Source organism: Pelophylax lessonae (assembly GCF_965119305.1).
Source record: "Pelophylax lessonae genome assembly, chromosome: 7".
NCBI classification, from domain to species: domain Eukaryota; kingdom Metazoa; phylum Chordata; class Amphibia; order Anura; family Ranidae; genus Pelophylax; species Pelophylax lessonae.
Window position 1 is genome coordinate 37,543,548 of NC_138774.1, and position 24,397 is coordinate 37,567,944.

The 24,397-nt window shown below is 44.8% G+C and overlaps 1 protein-coding gene across 1 annotated transcript in view; it reads right to left on the reverse strand.

Moving 5' to 3' along the window:
- Nucleotides 1-11,846, reverse strand: part of RGL2 (ral guanine nucleotide dissociation stimulator like 2) — a 121,232-nt gene extending 109,386 nt beyond the window's left edge. Inside the window, exons 1-2 of the mRNA XM_082262565.1 lie at nt 11,432-11,846; nt 1,087-1,188 (exon numbers count right to left, since the gene is read on the reverse strand). Of these exons, the coding sequence (XP_082118691.1) occupies nt 1,087-1,173 (87 nt within the window). The 5' untranslated portion in view covers nt 1,174-1,188; nt 11,432-11,846. The remainder of the gene's footprint in view (nt 1-1,086; nt 1,189-11,431) is intronic.
- Nucleotides 11,847-24,397: the final 12,551 nt, after the last annotated feature.

The window sequence follows — 24,397 nt, forward strand, 5'->3', positions numbered from 1 at the left end:
GAAAACATGGGGAACGACATGTCGTGCAACTCTGATGTCCAAAGTTGCATGACAAGTGTGAAAGGGGCCTAATGCCTCGTACACACGCAACGATTGTTGGCCGACCGATTGGCCGTCTTTTGTCCAGTGTTTTGTTGGTTGGAATGTGCTCTAGACTGCACACGAATTTTCTCAGCCAACAAAAACCAACTTCAGAAGTGATGCCGTGTGCTGGTTTACTTTCCGTGTGTTTTTTCTTCTCTGAGCATGCCCAGTCTTGCTCATCAGATTTTTGTCTGCCGAAATCTGTACTGACTGACGGAAAATCGGCCGTTCTGTTGACGGCCAACAAAAATTTTATAGCCTGCACACCAGCTATTTTGTTCGGCCAAAAAGTCGCAGTCGGAAGCATCATACTAACAAGCCGACAATCGGCCGATCGGACGTTGGCCAAAAATTCACGGCCAACAATCGTTGCGTGTGTACGAGGCTTTAAGTTCATGTGTGTAGAGGCCGGCGTCCCAATACTTTTGGTAATATAGTGCAGGGATCCTCAAACTACGGCCCTCCAGCTGTTACGGAACTACACATCGCCCGAGGCGTTGTAAAACTCTGACATGCACAGACATGACTAGGCATGATGGGAATTGTAGTTCCTGAAACTGGAGGGCCATAGTTTGAAGACCCCTGAAGTGTATATTTACAGTTAGACGATCGCCAACCAGCTATTCACAGCTTGTTATGGAGGGAAAAAAAAAAAAAAAAAAGCAAAACGCACAAAAAAGCATAAAGAAAATACGGGTTCAAAAACGCATATATGTGAACCTAGCCCAAACTAGCCTAACTTGGCGTGCCGATGAGGACTCCTGATTTCTCTCTGATCTGTGTACTTGCTCTGGGTAGGTGGCTCAGAAAGTATAGAAGGCTAGCAGCCAGGCCACCAGCATTTTCAGAAGCAGTTCAGCCCCCATATTCCTCCCAGGAAAAGGTTTACTATAAATGACACAGAACATGTAAAAGACATAAAAGGGAAGAAGTTTTTCCTTCCAGGACTGGTAGAGAAGTTCCTCCCATATGGAGGATGTATATAGAGAAGGAAGGGCTCACCTCCGCCTGGTCATCCTTGGACTCTGCTTTGGGTTTGTGTCCCCGTCTCTCCTCCTCCAGTGCCGTCCTCAGTGTGCGCAGGATCATGTGTGTCACCACAGACTAAACACCAAAACACCAACAAACAGACATGTTACAAGGCAGAGAAGTGTAAGAAGACCGGGCTACTATATACAGCTAATAAGAATGCCTGCAGCAACAAGCCGCCCTCCCCTCCCCCAACCTGCGTACTGTGCTGTAAATTCTCAGGCTGGGCAGTCCAGGTTATGACGAGGGGGGGGGGACAAGAAACAGCAAAAAAATGTTTTATGACATGCTGGCAGTTTTCATAAAATACAGATCCTGAGACGTGTAGTCATAGCAGAGCTCCAGCCATAAATAGAAAAATGAAAAGCCAAGTAAAACCCAAAAATGTTAAAATACAGCTGTTGCTGCAATTTTCAGCTTCAGTTGACAGATTTCCCCTGCAGTACTTTTTTTCTGCCACTAGATGTCCTCCGTCAGATGGCCAGCACTATTCATCCTACTTCCTCGGAGTCCAGGTCAGCTTGGACACTCCCACAACCCCCCCCCCGTAAAATCAAAAACATTTTTAAACATTATAGGCCAATTTGTTTTCTGCTACATATGTTTGGTAAAAAAAAAAATCGCAAGTGTATTTTGATTTGTTTGCGCAAAAGTTATTGTGTCTACTAACTATGGGAAAGATTTATGTAATTTTTATTAATTTTTTTTTTTTTTAACTAGTAATGGCGGCAATCTGCGATTTTGTGGGACTGCGACATTGTGGCGGACAGATTAACTCTTGACTGACATTTTTGACACTTTTTGTCGCCTGTGTTTTGTTGCCTTTTAACCACTTAAGCCCCGGAGGATTTGTCTGCTCAAAGACCAGGCCCTATTTTGCGATTCGGCACTGCGTTACTTTAACGGACAATTGTGCAAACGTGCGACGCTGTACCCAAAGGAAATTGATGTTCTTTTTTTCCCCACAAACAGAGCTTTCTTTTGGTGGTATTTGATCACCTGTGCGATTTTTACTTTTTGCGCTTTAGACAAAAAAAGACCGACAATTTTGAAAAAATAACAATATTTTTCACATTTTTTTTATATGAAATTCTCCAAAATAAAATGTAAAAATCAAAATTTTTTAACATTTTAGGCCAATTTGTTTTCTGCTACATATTTTTGGTGAAAAAAATCACAAAAAACTTATTTTGATTGGTTTGCGCAAAAGTTATTGCGTCTACTAACTACGGGAAAGATTTATGTAATTTTTATTCATTTTATTTTAACAAGTAATGGTGGCAATCTGCAATTTTTTTTTTTTTTTTTGGGATTGCGGCGGACAGATCGGACCCTTGACTGACATTTTGACACTTTGGGGGTACCAGTGACATTACTGCAGTAATCAGTGCTATAAATATGCACTGTTACTGTAAAAATGACACTGGCAGGGAAGGGGTTAACTTTATTGGTGATCAAGGGGTTAAATGTATCCCTAGGGGCGTGATTCTAACTGTGGGGGGGCGTGGCTAGTGATGTAACCACAGAGACATACGATCCTACATAGCAGGATCGTACAGTCTCTGCACTTACATCAGTGAGAATGACAGACGGCTGTGTTTACATCAGCCGCCTGCCTTTCTCCCTCTCCTGCGGGAGATCGCGAGTGGCCGGCTGACATCGGGTCTGCCGGTCACTCCCGCGGGGATGTCAGGGAACGAGCGGGGGTGGGAGCGCGCCTCCGGCGGCGCTCGCTTGCCCCCTAGAGGCTCGTGGCCAAGCGACGTACCGGTACGTCACTTTGCCCAGGAGGGGCTGACCGCTGCAGTATATAGTCGTGCGGCAGTCGGCAAGTGGTTAACCACTTATGGACCGGAAGGTTTTTTTCCCCCATAATGACCAGGCCATATTTTGCGATACAGCACTGCGTTATTTTAACTGATAATTGCATGGTCGTGCGACGCTGTACCCAAATAAAATTGATACTTTTTTCCCCACAAATAGAGCTTTCCTTTTGGTGGTATTTGATCACCTGTGCGATTTTTTTTTTTTTTTTTTTTTTTTTTTTTTTGCAGTATAAACAAAAAAAGAGCGACAATTCTGAAAAAAAAAAAAAAAAAAAAAAAATATTTTTCACTTTCTGCTATATGACATTCTCAAAAAAAAATTTAAAAGTCAATTTTTTTCATCCTTTTAGGCCAATATGTTTTCTGCTACATATTTTTGGTAAAAAAAAATCCCAATAAGTGTTTATTGATTGGTTTGCGCAAAAGTTATCACGTCTACAAACTAGGGGAAAGAATTATGTCATTTTTATTTATTTATTTATTTTCCTAGTAATGGCGGCGATCTGCGATTTTTAGCGGGACTGCGGAGGACAGATCGGACACCTAATTGACACTTTTGGGGTTACCAGTGACATTACTACAGTAATCAGTGCTATAAATATGCACTGTTACTGTAAAAATAACACTGGCAGGGAAGGGGATAACATCAGGGGTAATCAAAGGGTTAAATGTGAGCCTAGGGGGTGTTTTCTCGCTGTGAGGGGGATGAGCTTATGGAATGAACACAGAGACCTGTGAATAGGAGGCACACAGGAGCTCTGTGTTTATTGGTGATAGAACAATGATCTGCTGTGTTTACAACAGCAGACCGCTGTTCTGTCTCCACGGGGAGCGATTACGGGTGCCTGGTGGCAATCGTGGCCCCGCGCCTCAGCTTCCCCGCTGGCGAATGGGGGCGCGCCCCCAGGATCGCTCCCGCGAACTGCCGTACGGGTACGTCGATTTGCGGGAACCTGCCGACCTACCGCGGCGGCTGGTCAGCAGGTGTTTAAGGGCTTGTTCACAAGTGTGGCAGTGACTGCCTTGACTTTGAAAAGCGATCCATGCATTTCAGAGCTGTTTGACAGGCGGTCTGATTTAACCCGGCAATCTATGTACTAACATGCCACAATCGCTCGTTCGTTTGCAAGTTGGCCCCATAGATCTGCATTAGTTTTATTTGTTGGTGGAACGGCCAATCCAAAGTGACATGCTGGCTTGCTGTGGCTGTACCGTGTTCAGGGGGTCAGCTGGGGGGGCGTTAAAACAGCGCCTCAGGGTTTATTCACACTTGTGCGACTTGTCATGCGACCTTGGACATCAAAGTCGCAGCCCATGTATTTCAATGAAAGCTATTCAAATCTAGGCGACTTAAAGGGGTTCCTGCACTACTTTGGAGTGACTTTCATGCGACTTGAATGCCATAGACTTCAATGTAACTCTTAAAAGTCGCAAGTTAATGTTCTCAATGCAACAGCCAAGGCCAAAGTCAACAGCCGAGGTTGCATCCATCCAAAGTTGCAATGGAAATCGCATGACTTTGGAATCCACAATTGTGAATGGAGCCTCAACCACCTGGTTTTACTACCCCCCCCCCCCCCCCCCACAGGCTCTTGCATACGGGCCAGCTGAGCCCATTCAGCATACCTGCAGTTGTATTTCCTCCAGCCAGGCAGCCCAGGTGCAGCATACAGCCTGCCATTGACATGAATGGATGCTCAGTGCTGTACCCGTGTATACGGTGTTGCTATTATAAACATGAGTGCAGCATGCGGGTGTATGCTTTAAATGGAATATTTTCTATTTTTTGCAGACAGATGGAGGGAAGCCTGTCCTCTGCCAGTATTCTATATGGAAGCAGCGGTCTCTCTGCAGAGGTCTGAAACACCCCCTACCAAGTTAGACTTATAGTTCCACAAAACACATGCTGAATGTTGATTGGAGAGTTCTAGCTGTGAATCAGCAGGGGCCATGTCAGACCTCAGCAGAGAAGCCACTGCTTCCCCACAGACAGCAAAACTCATTCTCTGTCAGATGCTGGGAAAGGACGGACTTTACTACTCAGGTTGTGGCTGCTTTCTACAGAGAACCAGCGTGGGAGACTTTTCACACCGCTTTGTTTTGATGAACTCGGAATTTATTCTGCTGATTTTATTTTTATATTTCCATGATTGTCCTGCATCCAGAGTCATAGATTCTCCTTCTAGTGGTGTATCTGTATTCAGGCATTCAACAGCCCCTCGGCCCCTCTCATACCTCATCTCATCCTATCACATCTCATCTACCATCTTATCATCATCTCTCATGTCATCTCTTCATCGTCCTCTCTCATCTCATTATGTCTCATCCTATCCCAACTCCTCTATCATCTGTCATCATCTCTCATGTCATCTCTCGCATCATCTTCTCTCACACATCATCTCTCATCTCATCATATGTCATCTCTCCATCATCATCTCTCATGTCATATCTTGCACATTATCTCTCATATCATCATCATTATCTCTCACATATCATCTATCATCTCTCCATCATCATCTCTCATCTCATTATATCTCTTCCTATCCCAACTCCTCTACGATCTGTTATCATCTCTCATATCATCATCTCTCATCTCATCATATGTCATCTCTCCAACATCACTTCTCCTATCATCATTATCATCATCTCATCTCTCCATCATCACCATCTCAGCTCTTCTTCATCATCATCATCTCTCATCTCATCTCTTCATCATCATCTCTCATCTCATCATCATCATCACCATCTCCGCTCTTCTTCTTCATCATCATCATCATCTCTCATCTCATCATCACCTCTCATCATCACCATCTCAGCTCTTCTTCTTCATCATCATCTCTCATCTCATCATCATCATCATCTTCATCATCTCTCATCTCGTCTCTCCATCATCACCATCTCAGCTCTTCTTCTTCATCATCATCTTCATCATCTCTCATCTCATCTCTTCATCATCATTTCATCATATCTCATCTACCATCTTATCATCGTCCCTCGTGTCATCTCTGACAAATCATCTTTCATCTCTCCATTATTGTCTCTAATATTCTCTCTTCATCATCTCTCATCTCATGATCTCTCCATCATCATCTACCATCTTATCATCATCTCCCTCACATCATCACCACATCTCATCTCTTCTTCTTCATCCTCATCTCTCATATCATCTCTTCATCATCATCTCTCATATCTCTTCATCATCATCTCATCTCTGCATCATCATTTCTCATTTCATCATACCTCACCCACCATCTTAACATCACCTCTCATGTCATCTTTCATCTCTCCATTATTTTCTCTTCATCATCTTATTTACCATCTTATCATCATCGATAATTTCATCTCTCACTCATCTTGCATTACTCCATTAATGTATCTAATATTATCTCTTCATCATCTCTCCATCATCATCATCTGGCATCTTATCCTCAATCCTCACATCTCATCAACATATCTTATCTCATCCCTCATGTCAACATCATCTCTCATCTTATTTGTCATCTTATCATCTCTCCCACATCATCACCTCTCATATCCTCACTTATCTCATTAACATCTCCCATCTCTCCATCATCATCTCTCATTTCATCCTATCTTCTCTCTCCATCATCCACCATCTTATCATCATCTCTCATGTCATCTTTCATATCTCCATTATTGGCTCTAATATTATCTCTTCATCATCTCTCCATCATCATCTGACATCTTATTTACCATCTTATCATCATTTCTCATGTGATCTCTTGCTCATCGTCTTTCATCTCTCTATTATTGTCTCTAATATTATCACTTTGTCATCTCTCATCTCATCATCTCTCTCCATCATCATCATCTCTCATTTCATCCTATCTTCTCTCTCCATCATCCACCATCTTATCATCATCTTTCCATTATTGTCTCTAATATTATCTCTTTGTCATCTCTCGTCTCATCATCTCTCCATCATCATATCTTCTCTCTCCATCTCATCCACCATCTTATCATCATCTCTCATGTCATCTTTCATCTTTCCATTATTTTCTCTAATATTATCTCTTCATCATCTTTCCATCATCTGACATCTTATTTACCATCTTGTCGTCCTCTCCCACACATTATCATCATCATATCTCGTTTCATCATTCCCTCTCATCTCATCCCTCATCTCAACATCATCATCTCTCATCTCAAATATCTCATCAGAATCTACAGAGAGAAACTCTGTCACATACAAATATGAAGAATACTCTGTTGTCAGCCTGTTCCCACACTGCTAAACTCCAGAGAGGGGAAAATGAGGCTTAATCACTGTGCAGCACTACTAAGCAGGACATAGGATCTAAATGTGTAATGGGCCAACATGGCCGCCCCCTAACACATACATAGAATTACAATCTTTATAGAGCAAAAAGGTTTTTAAAAATATTAACACACTAAGATTATTTACATAAGGATGATCACTATCTAAACCTAAGAACACAAATGTAATCTATTGCAGCATATCAGTCCTTATACAGGTGTGTGGTGGCTGCATTAGTTCTCCTTTTTTAGGCTTTTTTCCTTTACTTTCACCTGGTGATCTGGCCAGTAAGGCACCTTCTGTCTTAGGGTGGCTACGTTCACTCCTCCACTGTACCTATGGAGAAGACACAGCCACCCTTGGACGGGAGCACTGTCACACTGTGGAAAGGGTGGTGTCAGGACTAGCAGATTTAGATGGAATTTACATAGGTCACTAACAAATTAACCTGTTTCCGACCGCCCGTCGCAGTTATATGGCGGCAGGCAGCCGCTCCCAGGCAAATCGCTGTACATGTACGGCGTTTGCAAACACGAGGCTAGAGGGCAAGCACACCCCGCCAGCGGCGCGCTCCCACCCCCGCTCATCAGCGGGGAAGCCGATGCAGCAGGCAGGCGGCTCCGATTGCTGCCTGACACCCGTGATCGCTCCCCACTGAGAGAGAAGAACGGTCGGCTGTTGTAAACACAGCCGACCGTTCTTCTCCCTGGAATGATCATAGAGCGCCTGGGATCCTTCTATATAGGAACACAGGTCTCTATGATCATTTCACAAGCCACTCCCCTAGGCTCACATTTAACCCCTTGATCACCCACAATGTTAACCCCTTCCCTGCCTGTGTCATTTTTACAGTAACAGTGCATATGTATAGCACTGATTACTGTAGTAATGTCACTGGTCTCCCCAAAAGTGTCAAAAATGTCAGTTAGGGGTCCGATCTGTCCGCCGCAATGTCGCAGTCCCGCTAAAAAACGCAGATTGCCGCCATTACTAGTAAAAAAAAAAATGACATCTTTCCCGTAGTTAGTAGACGCGATAACTATTGATAAATTTCAAAATATGCTTATTGTGATTTTTTTTACCAAAAAAAATTGGCCTAAAATGTTAAAAAAATTTTGATTTTTCAATTTTTTTTCTTTTGAGAATGTTATATAGCAAAATGTGAAAAATATAGTTTTTTTTCAAAATTGTCGCTCTTTTTTTGTTTATAGCGCAAAAAATAAAAATCGCACAGGAGATCAAATACCACCAACAGAAATCTCTATTTGTGGGGAAAAAAGACATCAATTTTATTTGGGTACAGCGTCGCACGACCGCGCAATTCACCGTTAAAGTAACGCAGTGCCGAATCGCAAAATAGGGCCTGGTCAGGAAGGGGGCAAATCCTTCCGGTCTTAAAGTGGTTAAACCCGAACTCCCGCTAACACTTTTAAAGCAGTTATAGAAGCAGTTTTTTTTCTTTTAGGCAGGTGGTGCGCCCGGCGGAGTCCGTTTTGCTCAGCGGGGGATCGATCCGCCAATCCCCGCTGAGCAGGCTGATGACAGCTCGGTCTCTGCTTTGTGTGCAGAGACGGAGCTGTCAGATCCCTGCTCTCCTCTATGGGGAGATCGGATGATAATGGACCGCCTGTCCGTTCTTATCTGATCCTACCCGATCCAATCCTCCAGACGGATGGAAAATAGGGTTTCCATCCGTTCGGATTTCAAGGACAGGATCGGATCTGATAGCAGCAGGTGTCAGCGGAGATGTCTCCACTGACATCCACTGCTTCATAGGGGTGCATGGAGCATCCGATCAGGTCCGCCTAAAAAAACTGACAGGCGGATCGGATCGGAAAGCCTGTGCGAAAGGGGCCTTAAGTCCTGAATATTTTAACATAAATTAATTAAAGCTGACTACTGTAAGCACCACTGTTAGGGTTAAATAGTTTGTACTGAACCTCTAACTGACACTTTTGCTGACAGCTTGGTCAGTTAAAGAAAAAGTGAAAAAATCACTTACTGGCAGGATCAACAGAAAAGGGACTGCCCAGACACATTGCGTCATATACCTCATTTTTACATTTGCCCATGGTTCCACTTCTAAGATCACATCATTCAAAACCAATATTTCCGTTTGGATTGCCAGTGTGTTAAAGTGGTTGTAAACCTCAGACATGAAATATGAACAGAGCATATCTCTCTATAGTGTGTACTTCTCTTATACCAGAGCACTAAGTGTCATTTCTGTCTGCTGCCTCCTTCCTCTGCTATCTGCATAATTTATTCCGGGCAAGTTTTCCTGACGCCAAGAGAAAAAAAGTCTCCACTCTGTTCCTGTGTGCTGTGTGAAGGGGGTGTATCCCCTCCCTCCAATCAGCTCTCAGAGCTCTCCTCACTCAGCACTTCAGAGTGTAACTTCAGCTCTTTGCCCCCTTTTTTTTAACCCCCAGAAAAGCTTTATGAATTCTGCACTTTTGAATGGATGTAGAGAAGAGAGGGCTGCAGATAGACAGGTACAACTTATGTAGAAGGATTTGTTTCATCTCTGTGAGTCACCTGAGACCAGTCACTTCACTGGGTATATGTGAGGGTTTACAACCACTTTAAATCTTCTTCTTTCATCTCTTCTGGACTCTGAGAATCAAATCCCTGCCATAGAGTTCCCAGCTCCACCCATCTCCTGGAACCACTGCAAGGACTACTCTTCTTTTTTAGATTCTACACACACTACATTACCAAAAGTATTGGGACGCCTGCCTTTACACACACATGAACTTTAATGGCATCCAAGTCTTAGTCTGTAGGGTTCAATATTGAGTTGGCCCACCCTTTGCAGCTATAACAGCTTCAACGCTTCTGGGAAGGATGTCCACAAGGTTTAGGAGTGTCTATGGGAGTGTTTGATCATTCTTCCAGAAGCGCATTTGTGAGGTCAGGCACTGATGTTAGATGAGAAGACCTGGCTCGCAGTCTCTGCTCTATTTCATCCCAAAGGTGTTCTACTGGGTTGAGGTCAGGACTCTGTGCATGGCAGTCAAATTCCTCCACCCCAAACTCGCTCATCCATGTCTTTGTGGACCTTGCTGTGTGCACTGGTGTGCAGTCATGTTGGAACAGGAAGGGGCCATCCCCAAACTCTTCCCACAAAGTTGGGAGCATGAAATTGTCCAAAATGTCTTGGTATGCTGACGCTTTAAGAGTTCCCTTCACTGGAACTAAGGGGCCAAGCCCAACCCCTGAAAAACAACCCCACCCCATTACCCCCACTCCACCAAATGATTTGGACCAATGCACAAAGCAAGATCCATAAAGACATGGATGAGTCCTGACCTCAACCCGATAGAACATCTTTGGGATGAATTAGAGCGGAGATTGTGAGCCAGGCCTTCAAGTCCAACATCAGTGCCTGACCTCACAAATGTGCTTCTGGAAGAATGGTCAAACATTCCCATAGACACACTGCTAAACCTTGTGGACAGCCTTCCCAGAAGAGCTGAAGCTGTTATAGTTGCAAAAGGTGGGCCAACTCAATAGTGAACCCTACAGATTAAAGCCCCGTACACACGCATCGAAACTTGGCAGGGAATTTTCGTCTGACGACCGATCTGCCGATTTTCGGCTTGTTAGTATGATGCTTCTGACAACCGACTCCGACTTTTCGGCCGAAAAAAATCTGGTGTGCAGATTATAAAATTTTTGTTGGCCGTCAACACAACGGCCGATTTTCGTGCAGTCAGTACAGATTTCGACAGGGAAAAATCTGATGAGCAAGACTGGGCATGCTCAGTGAAGAAAGAACACAAAGAAAGCAATCCAACACATGACATCACTTCTGAAGTAGAATTTTGTTGGGCGAGAAAATTTGTGTGCAGTCTAGGCACATTCCAACCAACAAAACACCACTCTAGACAAGACGGCCGATCAGTCGGCCGATAATCATTGCATGTGTACGGGGCTTTAGACTGGGATGCCATTACAGTTCATGTACATGTGAAGGCAGGCGTCCCGATACTTTTGGTAATATAGTATATATTAAAATGGAATGGAAGAAGCGAGACTTCATGGTGAAGATGAGGAGAGTCGGAGTTGGAGTCATCAAGACCTACAAGTAGCATATATCCAATTAAATTCTCCGGTATCCACCTGTAACTGAAATATCCGTTTTTGGGCAGGCCTACGTTTTGGGTCCTGGGTGTAGGTTTACCATACAAGCACAATACATGGTACTTACAAGGTTAGCTGGGGTCACACAAAGAACATGGGTGATGCTCCTTGTCAATGGGAACGTTGACTTTCCGTTGACCGAGATTTTGTTGACAACTCAGCGAGATGACACGAGAGTCCAGGGGGGTCTCTTCCTCTAGAAGTTGTCTCTCTTTAATTTCCAAGCAGTTGAAGATGGTCCTCTCCGTTCTCGGGGAAGCTGGTGTAAATACCATCTAAGAAGTTGTATAAAGCCTCACCTTGTCCCCAGATTGGCGTCACATCCTGGGCAGCAGGAAGAGAATCAGGAAATCTGCAAGAGAGAGCTTCCTGAATCTCGAGAGCGCTCAGTGCCCGGGTGATGGAGAGGCATTGTCCCCGCCGCGCTCTGTTATTCTCAGTAACCTTGCTGGCTTTAAAAATTGTCTGCCAGGAGCCTCGGCAGGAAACCCCTCTTCTCCTTTCTGAAAGAAGCCTTATTGTGCCAATGTTAATAAACTCGGACTTCCTCTTCGTGAACATGACAAGGACGTTGCAGATCTTTTATTTATACTATGTTTTGTCACCGTGCTTGGCAGTGTTACCCAAAAGCCGACCTGGCTGCGTTAAAATAGCCGTGTGCCAGCGATGGGTGTGAGCTTATTGCATGCTAGGCCGTGATAAGATAACCTGTGGCCTGAGAATGCACTGAGGGACTACAATGCTCAGCATGCCTTGCCCACAACAAGAAATAAACAAGTAGCTGGTCTATGGGTAGGCGCAGTCTGGCGTATGCAGAAAAAGCACACTGGATTTATTTGATTACAAATAATTGTAAGTAACTGGCTTTTGTTATTCATAGCAGCCTATCGGATTGCAACCGTCATTTTTCCAGGGTGGTTTGACAATGAAGCAAAGCCCTGATCGCTTATGGAAAAAGAGACCGTTCTTATTTTATACAACGGTTTGATACAGGGGGGATCAATATATTTCTGATGGGCTAAATTTGAAAGACAGATATTAAAGTGCACAGCAGCACCACTTCAGGTCACTGGGGGTATTGCAACTTAACACCAAGTAGACTTGTCAGCAGTCATTATTCAAAATAAGGAACCTTTATTATAGGCGGGTGAGTCATCAGCCCAAAGCTTAACCACTTAAGTCCTGGGGCATTTTCATCTCTAAATTCTCTTGATTCCCAGAGTGTTTTTTTTTTTTTAATAGATAGCAGAGCGTTTTTTTATTTTATTTTTATTTTAATTACTTTTTTTACTGTTATTTTTAGTCAAACCTACAAATCAACCCAAAGCTTAACCACTTAAGTACCGGGGACTTTTCTTCTCTAAATTCTCTTGAGTCCCAGAGTGTTTGTTTATTTTTGTTTTTACCAGATAGCAGAGCATTTTTTTTTTTTTTTTTTTGTTAAAGCGGAGTTCCACCCTGGATTTTTTATTTTTTTTTAATACCCCCGGGACAGTCAGGGCTAGTGCATTCCCCAATGGCTAGCCTCTGATCTGTCCCGGGTTGCACTTACCTGTTAGGACAAATACTTACCTTGAAAACGTCTTGTCCAGCGCTGCCATCTCAGATGTGGGCAGCTTGAAGCCAGCGAGATCCCCTTCGGCGTCTTCTTCCGCCTTCTTGGGTCCCACGATGCTCTGCGCCGGCCCCGACGTCACTTCCGGATCGCGCGCGTCATCCCTCTACAGCTTCTGGGCATGCCCAGAAGCTGTTTAGAAGGGGATGACGCGCGCGACCCGGAACTGACGTCGGGGCCGGTGCAGGCGCAATGATTCCTGGGAGCGATGACGTTCAGCTCCCAGGAATCATTGCAGAGCCAGGAAGTGACGACGGGCCGCGGCCGAGGAAGGAGGAAGAAGAGGTACGTTTTTTTCTTCGCTACGAGGTAAGTAAAAAAAAAAAAAAAAATATGCGATTATCCATTTCTTTTTCAGGTGACCCGGAGCGAGAAGATGGAGGTAAGTATTAAATTAGGGTGGAACTCCACTTTAATTACATCTTTACTGTTATTTTTTTTTGAACGCTTCACAAATTTGCGTGTCATCCTTGCGCAGGGGCCATGCTAATCTTCTCTGTATCGTTCCAATTTTAGTATATGTGCTGCCGAGGCAAGCACCTTTTACTGCTATTTTTAGTCAAACCTAAAAATGAGCCCAAAGCTTAAAGTGGAGTTCCACCCATTTTTGGAACTTTAGATCTATGTAATCCCCTTTAAAATGGCTTTTACCAATGGAAACTTTTTTTTTTGCTAGTAAATACCTTAATTTCTGCTTTATTCCTCCTCTCCTCACTTCCGGGTCCGATCGGCGATGACGTCATTCGGCGATTCGCAGTGTGTGCTGGGATGTATTCTATTCCAGAAATCTCGCAGTAGCTGAGCTGTACTGAGCCGTGCCTGTCCCGCCTCCGCCTCGCCTCCTCTCATTGAGTTGTATTGTATGCATGTATTAAGGCCGTTCTCTGCCCCGCCTCCGCCCCGCCTCCTCTCATTGAGTTGTATTGTATGCATGTATTAAGGCCGTTCTCTGCCCCGCCTCCGCCCCGCCTCCTCTCATTGTATATCCTCTCAGTGAGCTGTATGTATGTAGTGTATTCAGGCCGTGCTCCGCCCCGCCTCCGCCTCGCCCCCTCTCAATGAGCTGTATGTATGTAGTGTATTCAGGCCGTGCTCCACCCCGCCTCCGCCCGCCTCCTCTCAGTGAGCGAGGACTGAAAGCATTATATCCTCACTGAGCTCACTGAGAGGAGGCGGGCCGGAGCACGGCCTGAATACACTACATACATACAGCTCACTGAGAGGAGGCGGGGCGGAGCACGGCCTGAATACACTACATACATACAGCTCACTGAGAGAAGGCGGGGCGGAGCACAACCTCAATACACTACATACATACAGCTCACTGAGAGGAGGGGCGGAGCACGGCCTGAGTACACTACATACATACAGCTCACTGAGAGGAGGCGGGGCGGAGCACGGCCTGAGTACACTACATACATACAGCTCACTGAGAGGAGGGGCGGAGCACGGCCTGAATACACTACATACATACAGCTCACTGAGAGGAGGCGGGGTGGAGCACAACCTCAATACACTACATACATACAGCTCACTGAGAGGAGGCGGGGCGGAGCACGGCCTGAGTACACTACATACATACAGCTCACTGAGAGGAGGCGGGGCGGAGCACGGCCTGAGTACACTACATACATACAGCTCACTGAGAGGAGGCGGGGCGGAGCACAACCTCAATACACTACATACATACAGCTCACTGAGAGGAGGCGGGGCGGAGGCGGGGCAGAGCACACAGTGCAGCTCATCTCCTGTGTAATAATGCAAGATTTCATGCCTTCCCAGCACACACTGCGAATCGCCGAATGACGTAATCGCCGACCAGACCCGGAAGTGAGAAGAGGATAAATAAAGCAGAAAATCAGGTATTTACTAGCAAAAAAAAAAAAAAAACTTTCCATTGGTAAAAGTCGTTTTAAAGGGGATTACATACATCTATGTAATCCAATTTATTAAAAATGGGTGGAACTCCACTTTAAGTACCGGGGCATTTTCCTCTCTAAATTCTCTTGAGTCCCAGAGCGTTTTTTTATTTTATATTTATTTTAATGACATCTTTTACTGTTATTTTTAGTCAAGCCTAAAATACAAATTTGGGCAGCCAATCTACACACACACACACACACACACACACACAGTCCTTTATTTTTTTTAAGAATACCTAGTAAAAAAAAAATGTTTTCCAATATTTTACTTAACATAACATTTATGTAATTTGCGTACCCCCATATATTTACCCCATAATATAATCAGCAAAGTCTGCTAATCAAAATTATATCACTTTAGTGCGACTTTTATGTAATGTAGCAAATTTGGTAAAGCTCAAAGTCAACGTAAATTATATTGAGTCCCAAAGGATTTCTTTCCGTTTTGGCAATGTCTACCCTAACATATTTTTTAGAAAAGATAGGGCTTTAATTTGGTCACATATATATATATATATATATATATATATATATATATATATATATATATATATATATATATATATATATATATATATATATATATATATATATATATATATATATTAATTTACTTTGTTATTAAAAATAAACTAAAAAAAACTGTGCTCAGTGCAATAATAAAAATGAATTAAAAAAATACAAATTAAAAAAAAATCCCCAAAATACTTCATTACTTATATCTGTACATCCGCACTCAACAACACCAGAATACACGTGCATAACTCTTGCTTAGCAATATTGTTGCGCTGGACCCTTAAATCCCACAAGCAAATAATATTTGAATATTGGATATATATATTTTTATTTAGTTGGTTTTTATTGAGAATACGTAGTAAAAAAAAAATCAGAAAAAAATTCATCTTTTTATCATTTTTCTGAACACGACATATACATGATTTGCGCACCCCCATAAATTTACCTAAAGAGAAAAATCATTAACGTCTGCTGATTAAACATTATAACTTTAGTATTCCGTAATGGAATAGTGAATGTATGCATTTTTTTTTTTTAAGGGTGGGGATTTATTTCTCTTTTGACGCTACATTGCCACACACACACACAGAAAAAAAAAACCGTAACGTTAGGATACGATCACAAATTAGCACAACATTTACTTTTTTACAGGTCTGCGATCGCCAAATCACTTTCACTTACCCGAGCAATTGATGCTTGCGCAGTAAATGCAAATGTCATCATGTCATCTAAAGTCATTATTGGAACCTGGGGATAATGCTGAGAAGGATTCTTCTTGAGTCTTCCTTACAGTAGAAAAAAAATATATAATTTTTTAATAGATGGCAACATTTATATGTGTGTGTGTGAGAGAGTAATGGTGGCGTACTGCAGGCTGCGATCAGCCAGCCATGCCTCACTATAGCAGTGATTTATTGCTGCAGGGAGAGACTGGACAGAAATGCAACAGCTTTGTCCAGCCTCCGTACTAAGTGCAAGTGCTATGAATTGTGAGGTCATATATACAACATAATTACAACGCTTCCACACATTGTCTTTACAGTAATCTGCTACAGTCGTTCCTATGGAGTGCTGTGTAGCAAGATCAGAAGCCCAGGTGCTGCCCCCCCCAGGAGCTGCTGGTTGGAATAGGCCCTCTTTTCTTTGCCTTAAACTCTACGAACTCAACCCCTCTGACAAACTGAGTGTACAAAGCATGCAAAAGTAATGCACTGAAAGTAATACCTAGTACCCAGTATTAGTACTATGCCAAACAAAACAGGCAGCAAACAAGTTAGTACAGGCAAACCTAATATACACTGCTCAAAAAAGTTAAATGAACACTTTTTAAAGAGGAAGTAAACCCAGGGCCAGTGCTTCCACTAGGCAAACTAGGCAGCCGCCTAGGGCGCATTGCCACCTAGGGGCGCAGCCATGAGTCGGCACTCCTCTCTCCATCATGAATGATCCATGTGAGCTGAGGGGAGGGGCGGCCGTGGGGGAGGAAGAAGGGGCAGTGGAAGATGCCAGGTGTCTTGGGCAGTGTGGAACTAACAGGCCCTGGCTTTCCACCACTGTTGGGGGGCCCCAAGAGGCAGGAAGTGAGTCCACCACCGTGCTGCCTGAATGATGATCCTCTTCGGCTGGAGCTGAGTGGCCTTAACCCCGGGCAGGAAGTAACTCTCTGCACTGAGCTGATGGGCAGCCGTTCATTTCCCTGGGTCTGTATTAAGCAGGGAGCTAAGGAGAGCTGAACCTGAGCCGGAGCTCGGCACTGGAGGGCGGAACTTTTACTGGAGAAGAAGCGACGAGGCACCGGAAGGGTCTGAGGAGGTTGGCGATGAAATAAGTGTGGAGCTCTCTGACTGCTGCTTTTCCCTCCACCAGGAGCCAGTTGGAGCTGTGGTGAGCACTGTGGTCCAGGAGAGGAGTGTCCTCGGAGAAGCAATCAGCAGGATCACAGTGAAGGAGGGCAGAGTGCGGGCCACTCTCTTCATACCGCCCAGTGAGTGTGCCCAGAACAGGGGATCGGGGTCCCTGGGTGTTCCATGGAGCATCCCTGGTATGAAAGGGAATCGGGGTCATCAGGTGTGCCATGGGGGATAGGGGTCACTGGGTGTAATGGGTTTGGGGTCACCAGGTGAGCCATGAGGAATTGGGGTCCCTGGGTGTGCCATGGGGGAATGGGGTCCACAGATGTGACACAGAGAAACATTGGGGGCCCCAGGTGTGACATGGAGGAACATCAGGGTCCCCAGGTGTGACATGGAGGAACATCAGGGTCTGACATAGAGGAACATTGGGGTCACTGGGTATGACAGCATGACATGGAGGAACATGGGGTTCCTGGGTGTGACATGGAGGAACATTGGGGTCAGTGGGTATCACAGCATGACATGGAGGAATATTGGGGTACCAGGGTGTGACATGGAAAAACATCAGGGTCCCTGTGTGTGACATGGAGGGACATCAGGATCCCAGGGTGTGACATGGAGGAATATGGGGGTCACTAGGTATGAGAGCATAACATGGAGGAAGCATCAGATCAGGGACACTGGGTATGACATAGAAGAGCTTTTAACCCCTTCCCTTTTTTTTCTTTTTTTTAGGGGGGGGGGGGCGCAAGTAGCTGGTCTTGCCTAGGGCGTAAAATAGTCAAGCACCGGCCCTGAGTAAACCCTCCTCTGACATTTTTACCTATAGGTAAGCCTATGATAAGGCTTACCTATAGGTACTGTAAATATCTCCTAAACATGTACCGTTTAGGAGATATTTACCTTACATGCAGCCAGTGACATCACTGGTGCATGCGCTCTGAAGGAACGGCCGCTTGTGCCGTTCCTTCAGAGCCATGTGCCGTGACCGTTGGCTCCCGCGCGCGTGTGCGGGAGTGACATCACCGCGGCTCAGATGGCCGGATGCCGCGATCCCGGAAGACGGGCGACTGGACATGTTGCCCATCATGCAGGTAAGCGGACTGCACAACGGGGGCTCGTTCTAAGGTAAGTATTTCATAATGAGCTAGTATGCGATGCATACTAGCTCATTATGTGTTTCTCTTGCAGGTTACAAAAAGAAAAAAACATTTTTTGGGGGGGTTTACAACCTCTTTAATCAGAGTATAGTCAATTAAACTCCTGGGATATTGAAATTGGTAAGTTAGGTAACAGAGGGGGTTGTTAATCAGTCTCAGCTGCTTTGGGGTTAATGAATTTAAAGTGGAGTTCCACCCATTTTAGTAACTTTAGATGTATGTAATCCCCTTTAAAACGACTTTTACCAATGGAAACTTTTTTTTTTTTGCTAGTAAATACCTTATTTTCTGCTTTATTCATCCTCTCCTCACTTCCGGGTCCGGTCGGTGATTACGTCATTCGGCGATTCGCAGGGTGTGCTGGGATGTATCTCAGGGCATGAAATCTCGCATTATTACACAGGAGATGAGCTGCACTGCATGCTCTGCCCCGCCTCCGCCCCACCTCCTCTCACTGAGGATATAATGCTTTCAGTCCTCGCTCACTTAGAGGAGGCGGGGCGGAGGCGGGGCAGAGCACGCAGTACAGCTCATCTCCTGTGTAATAATGCGAGATTTCATGCCCTGAGATACATCCCAGCACACCCTGCGAATCGCCGACTGGACCCGGAAGTGAGGAGAGGATGAATAAAGCAGAAAATAAGGTATTTACTAGCAAAAAAAAAAAAAAAGTTTCCATTGGTAAAAGTCGTTTTAAAGGGGATTACATACATCTATGTAATCCAACTTATTAAAAATGGTCGGAACTCCACTTTAACAGGTGCACTAGATGGGCAACAATAATATAACCTCCAAAACAGGAATGGTTTACAGGTGGAGACCACTGACTTTTTTTTCCCCCTACTCCTCTTTTCTGACTGTTTATCACTTGGCTAGGGTCAGTGTCACTACTGGTACCATGAGGCGATACCTGGACCCTATAGAGGTTGCACAGGCAGTCCAACTCCTCCAGGATGGTACATCAATACGTGCTGTTGCCAGAAGGTTTTCTGGGTCTCCCAGCACAGTCTCAATAGCATGGAGGAGATTCCAGGAGACAGGCAGCTACTCTAGGAAAGCTGGACAGGGCTATAGAAGGTACTTAACCCATCAGCAGGACCGTTATCTGCTCCTTTGTGCAAGGAGGAACAGGATGAGCACTGCCAGAACCCTACAAAATGACCTCCAGCAGGCTACTGGTGTGAATGTCTCTGACCAAGCAATCAGAATCAGACTTCATGAGGGCAGCCTGAGGGCCAGATGTTCTCTAGTGGGCCCTGTGCTCATTGCCCGGCACCGTGGAGCTCGATTGGCATTTTCCATTGACCAACAGTGTTGGCAGGTCCACCACTGGCACCCTGTGTTTTTCACAAATGAAGACAGGTTCACCATGAGCACAAGTGACAGAAGTGAAAGGCCGTGGAGAACATTACGCTGCCTGTAACATCATTCAGCATGACTGTTTGGTGGTGGGTCAGTGATAGTCTGGGGAGGCATGTCCATGGAGGGATACACAATGTCTACAGTCTAGACAATGGCTCCCTGACTGCCATTTGGTATTGGGATGAAATCCCTGGACCCATTGTCAGACCCTACACTGGTGCAGTGGGTCCTGGGTTCCTCCTGGTGCACGACCATTCCTGGCCTCATGTGGTGAGAGAGTATGCAGCCAGTTCCTGGAGGGTGAAGGAATTGATACCACTGAATGGCCTCCACGCTTGCCTTACCTAAATCCAATAGAACACCTCTGGGACATTATTTCTTTTGGTCTCTCCAATGCCGCCAGGGTGCATCTCAGTCTTTTCAGCAGCTCAGTGATGCCCTGGTCCAGATCTGGGAGGAAATACCCCAGGACACCATCCGTTGTCTCATTAGCAGCATGCCCTGACATTGTCAGGCATGCATACAAGCACGTGGGGGCCATACAAGCTACTGAGGACCATTTTGAGTTGCTGCAATACAATTTCAGCAAAATGGACTAGCCTGCTGCATCATTTTTTCACTTTGATTTTCGGGGTGCCTTTGAATTCAGCCCTCTGTAGGTTGATAATTTTAATTTCCATCAAACGATGTGGCATTCCCTTGTTTCTAACACATTACCCAGTCCCTATCAGTATAGATATCCAGCATGATATATTTTTCCCCATTGAGATCTTATGTGTTTTCAAAGTGTACCTTTTAATTTTTTTGAGCAGTTTATTATCCTGATATGATTGGTAACAAAGTAAGCATACAAAACGGATTAACAATGGTAATAACACAATTTAACATACAGGGTGGTGAATAGGACTGGGCCTAAGATGGCACTTAGCATCTAGATCAGCATAAACGGTAGCAAGGTCAGCAAAGTGCAGCAGTGAGCAGTAATAAAGTTTGATTTAACGAAAACAGTCAAAGTGCATTGGTGATGACTATGCTAGGCCTAGACAGTCTGAACGTGCACTGTCCATAGAAATGAAGGAAATGGGAGAGGGGAACAAAGCAGACTTGCAAGATGGTTTTACAGGAGGGACAGTCCTTTGTTTTTCTTCTGCCAGCTATTGTTCGGTCCCTTTAGAAAGCCTTGGTGCACTTAATGGCAGTTTTAGTAAACCACCATGTAGTATGGGTGTGGTAAAGATTCAGTAAAGGTGAGGTATACTTAATGTCCTGCATCCAGTAACTCAATCTCTGCTGGCAGTGTGAACAATGGGCCGTGCCTTCTCACAAGTCCCTGTGGTGCGACTGAAAAAGAAGATGTGTCTCACTGTAGAAGATGTGGCTCCCTCAGTCTGTTCACAGAATGTCTCCACAGATTCAGATGGTGAGAAGGTGCTCTGGTCTCCCTGTGACAACTGTGCAGATGCAATGGCTGTGGTCTGAGCTGCCTCAGGGGTTTTCACTGGTCTGCCCTCTCAGCAGTCTGGTCAGTATGCAACAGATGTGCTCTCATCGGTTTCCTTGGCTCCAAGAAGCAGAACCTAGCTGGACGGTCTCAGAAAATCATCGGTACAGCTCCTCCTTGCCCCAGTGTTTCTTGGGAATTATAGTACAAAGGGTCCATAAGCTCCACAATATTGCTTACTTCCTGGACTTCAAATCCCATGATCCTCAGCATAACTAAGGCACAACATATGTCATCAACCCAACGTGATAATAACCACTATGCTATACTTAACTAAAATAAACACCAGGACACCATTTTGGAGTAAAATCTTCTCTAGCGGCCATTTAATAACAAATAACCAAATATAACAAAGCATTCCTTAATACAGGAACAATATTAATAATACAGTAACCATAAACATAAGGTTGCCGATCTTTGAAGGCACACAGTATGAAACATCCACATTGTATCTGCGTAACTACTTACACGGTCCCCTGCCGCACCACACCGGCTCGGAGACAAAACCAACTCTCTGCAGATACCTCCCAGTTCAACCTACCAGTTAAACAACCATTAACTGGTATTTCACATGGGACTCCATACCTTAGATGGCTCCCAAATATGATAATCACAGCAGATTTTACAATGCCGCTAAAGACCCCAACCGCCATGCCGCTATAACCTTAAAAAGGGGATTGAACCAGTGTAGGGGCGGGAGGGCAGGAGCTTTCTTCTTCAACATTCTTCCTCCAATGCCTGAACTTTGCAATACCGCCTTGGAGTCCCTCCTTCCACCATGTACCCTCCCATCACTGTACATGTACCTTCCTATCTTCATCTTATAAAATGAATCCTCTCTTTTCCTGATTCCCCTGTTTGCCCAGTCATGTTAGCCCTTCGCTTTTTTTTTTTTTTTTGCTTTGGGCTTCTCTTGACTAAGGCAAAACATATGTCATCAACCCAAAGTGAAGATAACCACTATGCTATACCTAACTACAATAAACACCAGGACACCATTTTGGAGTAAAATTGGCCGTAGCGGCCATTTAATAACAAATGACCAAATATAACAAACATTCCTTAAAACAGAAACAATATTATTAATTCAGTAACCATAAACATAAGGTTGCCGATCTTTGGAGGCACACAGTATGAAACATCCACATTGTATCTGCGTAACTACTTACACGGTCCCCAGCCTCACCACACCGGCTTGGAGACAAGCTCAACTCTCTGCAGATACCTACCAGTTAAACCCGCATTAACTTGCAATTCCACATGGGACTCCATACCTTGATGGGTCCCAAATATGATAATCACAGCAGATTTTACAATGCCTCCAAAGACCCCAACCGCCACAGCACGCAGGTGTGAAACCTCACACCTGTGTGCCCTGCCAACAACGCAAAACTCACTGCACCCCATCTGGCAACCCCAGGAACCATAACTCTATGCCTACAGCAGTAAGACACCTGTGCAGATATCACCCCATATCAACTTCTAAAGCCTGGTGCCGGGCTACCAAACCACTGTAAGGGACAACAAACCTGCCAACTTCTGTGCTGACCTTGATTTGTGCTTATCAAGCTTGTAGGCCGACCTGGCAAAAAGCGCCATGACGTGCGGCCAACAGTATCTGACCAAACCTCCACCATTTTAGAAAACGCTATGGCAAGGCGAATCACATCAAGCTTGATCACACTAACCAGAGGGTGCATGGACCTGAGGCTGAAAGAGTTGCCACCGGCGCGGAGAACCAGAATGTTAGGGGCCCTGTGTAAGCGGGCAGATAGTTGAACCTCCAGGACCAACCTACTCCATAACAGCCCTGAAACACCTATACACCTGACACTGGCCCAGACCTAAGAATACACAACTGCTGCCCATTAGGCTTACTGTCTTCTCGCTAAGCCCCCAAAAACAAATGAATGACCCAGTATCCAAACGAGGCAAGCATCAGCGTGTGAAAGAAAATACACTAAAGGATGCATAGTTACTACAGGCATATAAAGCGTAGAGACAACACACAAATGGACAACAACCACAAGGCAGAATTAGCATACGCCTGCTAAACCAAATGAGGCTGGACATCAATTTTAAACCTATCCGACTCCCACCTGCCAATGTATTTCAAAATGTAATTGTCCAAACCCCACCTGGAAGGCTACATGACCACCCAGGTGCAGAAGGAGTGAGAAGAGTAACTTTCTGAATCAGAACCTGTGACCACCAAACAGCGCCTGAAAACCGACACAAGTTGAAAGGAGGGCAAAGCCGACCCATCACAATGAATGAGAAAAGGAGTCCGCATCCGCCGAGTGCAACTGTCAATATTCTTCGACCATAAAGACCAGACAAATCGGAGAGCCATGAACCTGGAGAAGCCACCATCACGCTCCTATTCCTGCCTGATACGCTCTAGAAAGGCAGATAAACAAAACCACAGAAGAACCATCTCAGTGAATGTCCCCAACCAGCAAACCCCCTTGAGAAACTCTAGCAGAGCTAACCAGCACGCTAATCCCGACAGCCCCATAAATGGCTAAGGCAAACGCCGCCCAGAACAGGAGTACTTTACAGTCTGACAAACAAACAGCATTCACCTGAAGGAACAAAACTTCTTTGTGAATGTCCCAAAACATAAACAAATGCCAGCCCGGCCAACTACGGTTGATGGCCGAAACCACACGCCCCCATCAAAATGAGAACAAATGAAATATAGCAAAAGCTTCTGAACCTACAGTACGTACTAACCATATCAATACCAACCCCCATTCCAAAGATCCCACTATTCCCACCAGACCTTGAAGAATGCAGACCATGTCAACCCACTGAAGGAGTTCTGAATTAATCCGTAGGCAATTCCCACTCAATCTGTCGCAGCTGCAGTGGACAAGGGATTCTGTGTAGCTCCACTTACGGTGACAACTCCAGACAAATTGGCAGCCAATGTATTCCTTGTCCCCGAAAGATGCATGACATGCCAAAATACATTACGTTATAGGCAACGTAAAACAAGATGGCTTAACAGTCGAACAACGGGCACAGAAGAAGCAGAAAGATAGTTAAGGTTGTCATTAGGGCTTAATGATAGTCGATGTTATATCGACTATCGTGCTGCA